The 13,426-nt window shown below is 39.5% G+C and overlaps 1 protein-coding gene across 10 annotated transcripts in view; it reads right to left on the bottom strand.

The window, feature by feature from the left end:
- Window positions 1-342: 342 nt before the first annotated feature.
- Window positions 343-13,426, bottom strand: part of MBNL2 (muscleblind like splicing regulator 2) — a 199,622-nt gene continuing 186,538 nt past the window's right edge. For all 10 annotated transcript variants that reach the window (XM_073569557.1, XM_073569563.1, XM_073569556.1 and 7 more), the window contains one exon: window positions 343-5,610. In XM_073569557.1, the coding sequence (XP_073425658.1) occupies window positions 5,596-5,610 (15 nt within the window). In that variant the 3' untranslated portion in view covers window positions 343-5,595. The remainder of the gene's footprint in view (window positions 5,611-13,426) is intronic.

Here is a 13,426-nt window from a genome sequence, read left to right on the forward strand (position 1 = left end):
ATTTGATTCTGTATTGGCACTTTAGCGCATAGCTGTATTTTTACATACTTCATTTTTATGTGGGCAGGTTGTGTTTCTAGCATATGCTGCTTTTGTCCACCAATCAGTTTTATGTATCCAAGTCGGAGCGCTGGTGTTTATTCATATTTTACCTTTTAAAGGTACATTTCAAATAGGGGTATTGGAATTTGCAGAAATAGTAAAAGATGAGGCACTCTAGACCACAGAGACTTAAGGGAAAGTTTAAAACATTTCATATTTACACATTTTTTAAAGTTGAATAGTGCAAATATCAAACTCTGGTTGTCATCTCCATACAGGAAAAATGTAAACAAGAAAAACTCCTGCACCAAAATAATTTATTAAACTTTGCAATATTTTACATCCCCATACAAAGAGAAGACCTTGAAGTAGGACAGTGCAGATGCAAAATGTCGTCTTTTCTTCTTATCTTGTAGCCACCTCATAATGAAGCATCTGTCAAAGGGGATTTTGGTGCTGGTCTTGGTTTCATGTTATATAAAATAGAAATTCATTGTCTTCAACATTCCTTATGCATTTTGTCCTTAAGAGGTTCTGCAGTGGGGTGAATGACTTAAAGAGCATCCGTGCTATATATATATAAAGTTTGAGGTGAATCGACAAGAGATAGTAAAAGGAACCTATTGCTTAGAAATGTAATATATTCATATATCTTATTGACTCGATTATAATCCGATGACAGTTGGTTTCTATGCTATGAAATACTTAAAGAGGGTGTATAAGATTCGGAAAAACATGGAAGCCCTTGCCAAGAAGTGGTGGCGTTCTTGTCCACAGCTGTCCCTTTTATAGCCACACACGGCCCATGAACACGTTTTATAGATGAATGTATAACAACCATGTTTTTCCAATCTCATTCAATCCCTTGAAGAAAGTATGTGGTCACTGTGCAAAAAGTGAGTGGTCATTTTTTTTCAGGACAACTTCACCTCCGTCTTGCTAATATTTACAAAAATATTGTGGCAGACAGAATTGGATTTCTATACGCTATGGCACAATTTTGATGCATTTTCCTGTACAGCTCTTTAAGGGAATATACAGTTTGTAGTCTAATGCAAAGAACATTATCTATAACAACCATTGAATGTTTTTTTAAAAAAAGCTCCAGATACAGTGGGAAAAAAGTATTTAGTCAGCCACCAATTGTGCAAGTTCTTTCACTTAAAAAGATGAGAGAGGCCTGTAATTGACATCATAGGTAGACCACAACTATGAGAGTCAAACTGAGAAAACAAATCCAGAATATCACCTTGTCTGATTTGGCAAGATTTATTTTTCAAATTATGGTGGAGAATAAGTATTTGGTCACCTAAAACATGTAAGATTTCTGACTCTCACAGACCTGTAATTTCTTCTTTAAGAGGCTCCTCTGTCCTCCACTCATTACCTGTAGTAATGGCATCTGTTTGAATTTGTTATCAGTATAAAAGACACCTGTCCACAACCTCAAACAGTCACACTCCAAACTTCACTATGGTGAAGACCAAAGAGCTGTCGAAGGACACCAGAAACAGAATTGTAGCCCTGCATCAGGCTGGGAACACTCAATCTGCAATAGGCAAGCAGCTTGGTGTGACAAAATCAACTGTGTGAGCAATAATAACAAAATGGAAGACATACAAGACCACTGATAATTTCCCTCGATCTGGGGCTCCATGCAAGATCTCACCCTGTGGGGTCAAAATGATCACTAGAACGGTGAGCAAAAACCCCAGAACCACACGAGGGGACCTAGTGAATGACCTGCATAGAACTGGGAGCACTGTAACAAAGGCTACGATCAGTAACACACTACACCGCCAGGGACTCAGATCATGCAGTGCCAGAAGTGTCCCCCTGCTTAAGCCAGTACATGTCCCTGCCCATCTGGTTTGCTAGAGAGCATTTTGATTATCCAGAAAAGTATTGGGAGAATGTCATATGGTCTGATGAAACCAAAGTAGAACTGTTTGGTAGAAACAAAACTCATTGTGTTTTATAGGAGACAGAATGCTGAGTTGCATCCAAAGAACACCATACCTACTGTGAAGCATGGGGGTGGCAACATCATGCATTGGGGCTGTTTCTCTACAAAGGGACCAGGACGACTGATCCGTGTACATGAAAGAATGAATGGGGCCATGTATCGTGAGATTTTGATTGCAAACGTCCTTTCATCAGCAAAGGCATTGAAGATGAAATGTGGATGGGTCTTTCAGCATGATAATGATCCCAAGCACACTACCTGGGCAACGAAGGAGTGGCTTTGTAAAAAGCATATGAAGGTCCTGGAGTGGCCTAGCCAGTCTCCAGATCTCAACCCCATAGAAAACTTTTGGAGGGATTTAAAAATCTATGATGCCCAGCGACAGGCCCAAAACATCATTGCTCTAGAGGAGATCTTAATGGCGGAATGGGCCAACATACCACCAACAGTGTGTGGCAATCTTTTGAAGACTTACAGAAAATGTTTGCCAACGTCTGTCATTGCCAACAATGGATATATAACAAAATATTGAGATGAACTTTTGTTAATGACCACATATTTATTTTCCACCATAATTTGAAAAATTTTGCCAAATCAGACAAGGGGATTTTCTAGATTTGTTTTCTCATTTTGACTCTCATAGTTGTGGTCTACCTATGATGTCAATTACAGGCCTCTCTCATTTTTTTAAGTGGGAGAACTTGCACAATTGGTGGCTGACTAAATACTTTTTCCCCACTGTATCTGCTGACTACAATCTGATCAGAAAAAATAAATGTGCTGATTTTCTTTGCATTAGTTTTTTTATATATTCAACGGAACCACATTATTTGTCCTATAATTTATAAGGACTGTTCACACTCAAATTGTTTCACCTTTACATTTTTAAGTGCATTTTTGAATAAGTTTTGCCAATCTGAACAAGACTGAAACAAATCGAAACTGTCTCTCTCAAAAACATGGGATTTTCCTTGAATTGGAAGTGCATGGAGTGTGGTTTGGACAACAATACATACTCTGAAAAGATGCTAGTGTGAACTCGCCCTATTGATGCGGTCCATAGGGCTTGCTGTACCTTTAACAGAAGCATTACATACTTTATGCTTTGTTTAAGAGGCTACTTTAATTTGAGGACATTACAAAAACAAAAATACAAAAAAACACAAATATGTCATCCAAAAGTAAATTTTCTTTAAAAAACAATAAAATATAGGTATAAGTAAAAATTTAATGACAGGCCTGCCATTTGCATCCTTACAATTTAAGACCCCACTTGGAGAGAACAGATATGCTATATAAGGATGAGTATGGCGCTGTAACCTACAAGTGTTGGTGAAGAAAATATTTTGCGTGAAAAATGTACATTCTTGATATGACTGCAGTTAATATTTCGGTAGAACTTGTTATGTTTAAAGCAATTTCCATTATTAGCAAACTGATTTTTCTACAAACTATATTTGTCACTGCAGGGGTATTTGGATTGGAACATATTGGTCTAGCATATATCAGAAGTGGTACTTTCTGTATTTTATATAAATGCAGCAGGCTATATTTGGTTAAATGGCTGAAACGACAAAATAAAGACCATGGCTGGTCATGGATCCAGAAACTAATAATAATAATATCAGTATAGGTTAGAGCATAAACTTGTCTAGGTCGCCTTCGTCTTTGAAGACTCGGTAATATAAGCAATATTAAAATACTCTCTTTTAAGTGGATTTTGATGTAGTTCTGCTGAGTAATCAGACCTGCTTCTATGATATAAGAGCAGAAATCAAACATTGTACATTTATTAAAAAATAAAATAAAAATAAAGGCAAGAGTCTTTTCCTGATTACCGATTATAGAATTACAGCGCCTTCTTTCTTAGAAAAGGCTGCCCACATTAAAAATAGCTTACATTCAACTCTTGAAATTCTCTTAAAATACTGCAATCACTAATATTGTCTTTTTTTACAAGAGAGAAAAAAATAACATATTTCTAACACTTAAGTTTACTATTCATGTATAACAGCTGTTCTGTTTTCATATCCATAATTCAGCAACAACATACTTTGTGTGACAAATGTGCAACACAGAAACATGAAGTATTTGGTACAATAGTGCTTGAAATAAACTTTAACTAAATTACATATTAACTGTACAGACTTTACCATGTAGCTCAACAGCCTACCGTAAAAGTAAACATCAAAAATCTGTTTTTTACTTTTTTCCATAGTTTTTTTTTCCCCCGTCTTCAATATTTCTCTTATATGCAACAACTCTTCATAGCTCTTCAGACATAAAATATGCTTTAAACACAATTTTCTTTAATTCTTGTGCTGTAATCCGGTTACAACTCTCTAAATCCAATCAGAAAAATGTATAACACTATAGATAGACCCTGCAGTCAATCTTTTCTTTCCTAGGAATTTTCCCCACTGCCTGCTGTAGTCGGATGATGCAGCGTTGGAAGGCCTGTAATGCATTGCTCTGCAGTGTTTGGCAGGCCTCTCGAGTACTGAACAGGGTCGAAATAAAACTCTTACTACATTTCCAAAAATGGAATATGTTCTATAGATTAGAGTCACCTTTATGTTGTGACTGACTGATATATCTATTTATATATATTTATATATATACTTTTGTACATTCGATTATCTAAGAAAACTCCTCCTCCGATGCCTCGTCAATCTGTAATAACCTGGTACCCAACCTGCTATATTCCTTAACCTTGCACTTGTTGGTAACAGGGAGGTTGGCAGCCGTCGTATACCGTACTTTTTGCGTTTGTTGTACTGTGGTGAAATTTAGGCACTTCTGCAAAGTCTTGGTTAAAAAAAATAAACGCTATATGATCACAACTGAAATAAAGGTGTTCAAGACTTTCTTGTGTATGACAGTCATACTGTGCAAATGATCACTTTTTTGTCCTTTTTGTTTTGAATTCACATCTATCCCAACACAAAAGTGTTTTAGCTTCTCTATCGTACACTGGGTGTGAGGCCGGTTTATATGCTTTGACTTTGTGCTTTAAGATAAGCCTTAGTTTCCACATTTGAGAGAGTGCTTTATCTTCTTGGTCTTCTCTACAAAGGGGAAGTAGTTCCTCAAATCCTATAGTAATGGCTAAAATATTCTCTAATCGATCACTCATATTCACAATCTAATATTATAGTTTAGCCACCGGGACACAAAAATATTGGTAATTTTTTAAATTTTTCGCAGAATTTACAATATACAATAGGACGGGGGTGGGCTAAACCCTTGGGTTTGGATGTGATACAGGATAAGACGGGATTATCAAGTGGGAGCCAGGTATACAAAATATTAAAAAGTAAACTTTACCCACTAACATCACAGCTGGTATCAGGTAGTTAACTATTTATGTTGGAATATATTACGCATACCATATATATTATCAATTTAGAATATAGCAGCACTAGCTTTCTAAGAGTTTGTAGTTTGTCCATAAAGAGAACAAGATCCTTTTGTTTAGCATGCAGTTTGTGGCAACTCTATAGAGGAGGAGACTGGATAGTATGTACAATATGAATGCTTTGCTATCTTCTGGAAATCGTCTTGATGCTCTACCCCGCTCTTGGTTATTATTTCAGTATGATCTGGTAAAAGGAAGATACGTTATAAGTTAGTTCTTAAATTTTGGTTAAAGAAAAAACAAAAAAGTACAATTTGTCTAATCAAGAACCTGTAAGTTTGCAGAAATTAATTGTCTTTGAATTATTCCACGTTGACGTAGAACAATAATTGAAGATACACTTAAGACAAAGTCACAGGTCATGGAAACCTCAGAATTGTTACTGTACAACTAGCCTTCAAGACAGTGACAACAAAAACATGAGGATACTACTGACTAACAGGTCTCAGAGATTCCTCAGATGTATCGCTGATGAATGGATGAGCTGAATTCAATTTATTTAGTTTTGGCTAATAAAACGGTAGCTGAGGATTCTCATAATGCAAGTTCTTTAGGAAATACTATGAAACCCATAAATGGAAAGCATATGAAGATTTCCAATGACGGATTGAAGTTACAGTAGATTGACAGTTTGTCATGAGAATGAACACAAATTAGTATAACTTGATAACATCAATGTAATACAATACTCATATTATAACAATTTACTAGCATACTTCAAAAATCATTTTCAAACGAAGGCTAACTTAAGTAAAATTCTAGACATGTCAGTGTAACCCTCATAAGAATATCAATAAAGGAATCTTTTAAGGGGGCTTTTTAACAGAATGTAAGGACCCAACATGAAAAGGGTCTACAAGAGTGTTTGTAAAATGCTGATTTGTAATAAATTGATCTAAAATGTACAGAAGTTTAGTAGCTCTAACATACGCTTTACGTTGGCCATGCATATTAGAAAATAGTCTGTCCACCCAACATATTTATGGTTCGATTGTCCGATTGTGTCTCTCTACAGCTCATAGCAAATGTCGGGGAAATAAGGATTGGGCGTTTTGGATTTAGAAATGCCTATTCTAATGTTCTCACTGGAGATAAGAACCCTTTGGCAGTTGCGTTTCATTGAAAACAAAAATGCATGTTCAGCCGTGTGTACGGAGCAGTGAGGAACAGCTGTTGGATGAACAAGTGATCTGCAACTATCCTGAGTTTATGAATAATTTTAGATAGTTACCAGTATTTGCTCCTACTTTGTTCCCACTGCTTCCCTTAATATTCCGCTTTGTTTCTTTTTTATTTTTTTTTTAATCACATTGTTCCAGAGATATGTCTTTCCCAAGGGGGTGATGCTCACAGGATTCCCTGGGGGCATTTCTTTAGCCTGCTCTGTATTTTTACCCTGTGAGCCACGCTCCCTTGGTGAAGACTAAAAAAAAGCACTAAATAAAGAGATCCATATCTCTGGAACAGTATGGCAAATTAAAAACAAACAAAAAAGAATTAGAAAATGGATCAAGCAGGAGAGCAGCGGGAATAAAATACGAGCAAAACTGGGTCACTTTTGACTTCGTGACAGGTCCTCTTTAGAAAGGTATACAAATGTCTGATGTTCAGCTCATTACAAAGCCATTGCTCTAGCGGCTTTAGACAGCACGTTCAGTATACAAGTGCCGTAACTCATATACACATGGGGTAGCAGTGAGGTACATGGCAGGGCTAATAAGTGGAGAGGACTTTTCTCATGTAATCCTAGATAATCAAGACGGCAGTCATGACAATGCTATTATTCGTACACCACGAAGTACAATACTAGGAGGCTATAGTGTCTTACAATGTAAAGCAACCATAGACTGAGTATGGGAATCATATTTACATCCTATCTTCGGTCGACCCATAGGAAACAATACATAATAAGATTATTCATACACGATACTTCTCTAATGAGATCTTTCTCACCCAGTAGAGAATGCAAGCACAGAAATTAAACAGCAGAATGCCTTGAAGACAAAGGGGGTTGAAAGCACATATAAAGCAGAGGCTTGTTAGCAAGTATTGAAAATGATTTATGTTTTCATTGAGATGTGTGTGTGTGACATTTATGTGAGGCATGAAGAAAAGTTGTAGTCTTTGTGGCTCGTCATGGACCTAAGTATAGGTTGACAGGTCCCCTTACTGTCTACAACCACTAATATAGCGGTATGCAGGAATTTCTTTAATCTGATGAGGATTTTCAGGGGTATGATTGGCAGCCTGCACACAACACTCATTGTGATAGCATCATTATGCAAGATGTCAATCATACCTAGGGAGGAGGCATGATTAGAAGCTCTGATGAAGGATTAGTCCAGGGGAAGGAGACTAGCCCTGTCTCATTAGCATATAGGACACTACAGGATCAAAGTTCATTTTTTTCAAACGTTGCAGGGTTACTAAGACCCATGAAATACTATCAAATAATAGAAATCCACAAGCATATCTTGGCTGTTGGAAACAGTATGCACACCTGACAGGTTCCCATTAACATCTGAGTCACTGAGTTATACATCACCTCGTGCCATTTTTGCCTGATAATTGTAAATCCAAGTTCGGCTGACTCCCTGTTACATCTCAGACTGAACGTCCATCTTCCTGCAGCCCTGGTTGTGTATATAGAGCATTTTCTGCTATAGTGCACCATGGAAGATGTACTTTACACCAGTTACTAACAGTATTTTAGGAATATTACTTTTTTTATATTGCACTAAAACAAAAGGATTTGAACATAATATTTTAACTAAGTTGTTAGCAAGATCCAGACAATATAATCATGGATTCCAAGAGGGAAACAATGAAATTCCTACTGCCTTGAATGCGACTGTTAAAGAGGGTGCACTATAAAAATCAGCCACGAAATGGAAAGCACAATATTTTATTTAGATTTCACCTAAGAGATGGGTGTTGCAATAAAGGATGAATTCTCAAAGTTTAAATGTAATACAACCTCTCATTTAAAGGCAACCGGTCATGAATATTGAAAAGAACCAGAGCAGAATGATATGTAGATATGTGGGAAAAGATTCAGCATAACTCCAGTGGCATTCCTGATACTTGTATATATACGAGTCCAGTGAGCGGGTCTACTAGTGATTGACAGCTGTCTCTGCATGCACAGTCGTACAAACAAGACAAGCAATCTCTCAATAGGACTATCTATTGGGTTCCTGTACACACAAGCGCCAGAGATTTCAATGAATAAAGTAGAAGCTTTACTGATAATTTTCCCCCAAACATATACGAGTGTGAGAGCTCCTCCTGCTCCAGAACATCCTGCTTGCAGGTCAGATACCATTCTCAACATGATAGACAGGTTCTCCTTAAGTTCTTGCACATGTTGGTAGAATTACAAAAACTATGAGAATGTTATAATTCGATAACTCCAAGTCTCAGACTATGGCCACGTTCAGACGTCTAGCATTTGGTCAGTATTTTACATCAGCATGGTGGGGAAAAATGTTGATTGTGAAAGTCCGTTTTCGGACTATGGATCGCGTTGTTCTACGTTAGATAAGCCACCAGCTGAAGTGTCAGAGAACACGGGAGTGCTTGACCGAAAAAGTCGGCTGAGATGGCTGTTGGATGAATGATCAGCTGAAGCATCGTTTGGCCGACAGCCATCTAGTCTGTATGGTCAGCTTTACTTAGAATAATAAGTCTGCACTATAGAAGCAGTTACTTCTGTTGAAACTTTTGATTCTCCGTGTTGTACAAAACTCAAGCTGTGCCTCTTCTAACTCTATATACAATTAGAGTGTTCCATAATTAACAACTGCTAACCTTAATAGCAGGCCTGTCTAAGGGTCCCGTCACATTTAGCGATGCACCAGCGATCCCGACAATGATACGACCCGGTCAGGATCGCTGGTGCATCGCTAAATGGTCGGTAGCGAGCTGCCAAACAGGCAGATCTCACCAGCGATCGGCGGTCGTTACTTACCTGTCAGACGCGGCGATGAAGACGTCCTCGCGTCGCACGTCGGCGCCAGCAGGAAGCTACCGACGAGAAATGGCCCAGGACGTTCTCGCGCGATCAGCGATAGCCAGCGGGGGGGGGCGGTCAGAGGTAAGTGTCACACATAGCGATATCGCTAGCAATATTGCTGCTGCGTCATAAAATCGGTGACGCTTTAGCGATATTGCTAGCGATATCGCTATGTGTGACGCCCCCTTTAAGGAGAGTACCATCCAGAAGCAACGTGGCAGATTTATAGCTGGTATGGGTGTGAACAGAATTGCTGTCTTCTAAAGGAGGATCAACTAACTGACCATGTCCTGTAGATAAGCTCTGCTTGAGTTTATATAACTCCCTTCTAGTGGTTATCTGCAAGACCATTTAGGTTTTTCAAGTTGCTCCTAAGCAAAAGACTGTCACATTATTAGTAGCTTTTCAAGCTACCGTATATTCAAGTGGCTGTCAGCAAACTAAACTATTAATAATACTCGCTTTGTAAAGTAGACCTCATAGCAAGCTGACTAAGAAAATAATCTCAAGATATTACACCCTAAGATAGACTACATAGACTACTGGCTATTGTGAGGATTTCCAATTATCTTCACCTTTGTAGAGATGTTATTTAGTAAATCTCATAATGCTGTTATCTTATCTGATCATAGTTGTAAATTATTGGAGAAAGTTGACTATAGTAGTGCTACAGGGATCTGTGAAAGTGAAACGCAACATCACAGTAGGCTTCTAATACGGAGTCAGTGCAGAAGTATTAGGCAGGTATGTAAAAATGCCGCAAAGCAATAATGTTTTCAAAATAGAAGAGTTAATAGCTTATTATATTTAAGAATTAAAATGCAAAGTGAGTGAAAAAAAGATAAATCTAATTAAAATCAACATTTGGTGCAACCAGTTTTTGGATTAACTACAGATCTTCTGTGGATGTGTCTTGTGCAAATCCTTCTGTCCCTTCATGTCATCTTATACAGACACGATGATACTGCTATCAGGTCTCTGTGGAGGTCATACTATCACTTCCAGGACTCTTTGTTCTTTACACTGAAGATATTTCTTAATGACATTGGCAGTATGTTTGGGATCGTTGTCCTGCTGCTGAAGAGACAATCAAATGCCTCCTTGATGGTATTGCATGACGGATAAGTACCGTATTTTTCGCTTTATAAGACGCTCCGGATTATAAGACGCACCACAATTTTTGAGGAGAAAAATAAGAAAAAAATATTTTTTAATAAAATGGTGGTGCCTCTTATAATCCTTGCATCTTATTGCTTACCGGGGTTGGTGGCTGCGGTGTAGAGGGGTCCCAGGCTCGCTGCTGGAGGAGGCAGGCGTGGAGTGATGCTGCAGGCCGCATTCAGGGATGAGGGGGGGCTCCGATGTGTGCTGTTGCTGCTGCAGAGTCTTGTGCTGGTGTCAGGTTTCTCCACTTGTCCGGCGGTTGGAAGCCGGTGCTGCGGGTGCTCCGGTGCGGCGTTGTGTGCCCATCGATGCCCGGGGCTCTGCCGACATTGTTCGACAGACCAGAGCCCCAGCATTTCCTCGGTTCCCTGTATATGTGCGCTGAAGTGCCGGTAAAAAAAAAATGGCCGCCGGCGCATGCGCAGATGGGATCTCGGGACCAGTTCTCGAGAGATGAGATCTGAAATCTCATCTCTCGAGAGCTGGATCCCGAGATCCCATCTGCGCACGCGCGGCGGCCATTTTTTTGCAGGCACCACCGCGCGCACACAGGGAACCCAGGGAAAATGGCCGCCGGCGCGTGCGCAGATGGGATCTCGGGACCCACCTCTCGAGAGATGAGATTTCAAATCTCATCTCTCGAGAACTGGGTCCCGAGATCCCATCTGCGCACGCGCCGGCGGCCATCTTTTTACCGGCACACAGGGAACTGAGGAAATGCCGGGGCTCTGGCCTGTCGCTCAATGTTGGCAGAGCCCCGGGCATCGACGGGCACACAACGCAGCACCGGACACACCCGCAGCAGCGGCCAGCAACCGCCGGACGCCCCCGATCACAGCCTAGGTAAGGCATGTCCGCTTTGTAAGACGCACCCCTGTTTTCGCCCAAAATTTTGGGGGAAAAAAAGTGCGTCTTACAAAGCGGAAAATACGGTATCTTTCTGTATTTCTTAGCACTGACACAAAAAAATGGGCAGCATTGAGGACCGTAGATGCAGTGATCAGCCAAGGAAACTTAGGTTATGTGCACATGTAGAGTAAAATTTCTGCATCTCTTGGTAGGAAAAAAGCAGCTGCACAAAAGCGTGTTTTTGGCCTGCTTTTTTTGACTGATTTGAGTTAAGTCAATGGTGAAAAACGCATGGCAAAAACTCACAGAGAATTGACATTCAGCAGATTATTTTCTGCACCAAATCTGCAAGTCAAAAATAAGCAACGTGTGCATGACACTTCAAGATTCTCATTTACTTTGCTGGTATCCGGATTGCTTCAGGTTTTTCTAGAAAACCTGCATGGCAAAAACACACCAAAAACGCATCAAATCTGCAACGTTTGCACAAGCCTTTACTGCAACAGATGAAAGATACATCATACTTACTCTCCTTAAAAATCGGAAGAAATCCAGCAGTGCCATCAGCTCAGAATTGTTAGCAACCAATTGCACCTAGCTGCACCCATATACTGTTTGGAGAAGGGTGTCTAAGGGTATGTTCACATGTTGCAGATTTGCCTGCAGAATTTTCTGCACGGAATCTGCATCTCTTGGTAGAAAACGTATGTAAAAATCCGTGCTTTTTTTTGTGGATTTTGTGCATTTTTTGTGTGGATTCTTTGCGGATTGGCATGCGTTTTTAGCCCTGTGGATTTCATGAATGGAATGGGTGTAAGAACGCATGCGGTTCCGCAAAAAGAATTGACATGCTGCGGAAAATAAACCGCTGCGGATTCCATGGGGAATTTTCCGCAGCATGTGCATAGCATTTTTTTTTCCCCATTGAATTCCTATTGAATTACATTGATTGGTCACACACTTGCGGATCTGCAGCGAATCAGCACGGAAAATCCGCTGCGGATCTGCAGCAAAACTGCAACGTGTGCATATACCCTAAAAGTGATCTTCATGGAAGAGTTGTGGCCAAAAACCATACCTTCGACATGGAAACAAGGCAACATGACTCAACTAGCATTGATAACATATGAACGGGGGAACAGAAAAAAAATGGCACAGCAGGTGTCCTGGGTAGATGAGTCACAATGTGAAATGTTTGGCTGTAACACAAGGCAATTTGTTTTCCTGAAGGGCAGGAGAAAGGTACAATAATCAGTGTCTCCAGGCATGTCCTCAATGCTTAGAAATACAGATTGGCTCCAAATTTATTCTGCAATAGGAAAGTTAGCCCAAACATACAGACATTAAGAACAATCTTCATCGTAAAGGACAAGGAGTCCAGGAAGTGATGATATGGCCTCCACAGAGTCCTGATCTCAACATCATCGAGTGTCTGGGATTAAATGAAGAGACAAGAGGATTTGTGCAGGTGTACATGCACAGAAGATCAGTGGTTAGCTCTCCAGGATGTTTGCAACAACCTACATGCTGCGTTTCTTCAAAAATTGTTTGCAAGTGCATCTAGAAGAATTGTTGCTTTAACTGCTGTTTCAGAATGGTCATACCAAATATTTATTTAACTCAATTTGCATTCTTTTAATTGATAAAACTGCTAAACTATTAAAAAGCATTCTTACTTTTCAGTATTTTTCCACACCTGTTCAAAACCTTTGCACAGTACTGTATGCCCACTATTTCTTAACCCTTTTATCACCATGGGTTTTTCCATTTGAGTTTTTGTTTTTTGTTCCCCTTCTTCCCAGAGCCATAACCTTCTTATTTTTCCATCAATATTGCCATATGAGGGCTTGTTTTTTTGCGGGACGAGTTGTAGTTTTGAATGGCACCATTAGTTTTATCATATAGTGTACTTGAAAACAGGAAAAAAATTCAAAGTGAGGTGAAATTGCAAAAAAAAGTGCAATTCCACAAT

The sequence above is a fragment of the Dendrobates tinctorius genome, unplaced genomic scaffold (assembly GCF_039654945.1).
Source record: "Dendrobates tinctorius isolate UK_male_01 unplaced genomic scaffold, ASM3965494v1 ptg000026l, whole genome shotgun sequence".
NCBI lineage: Eukaryota > Metazoa > Chordata > Amphibia > Anura > Dendrobatidae > Dendrobates > Dendrobates tinctorius.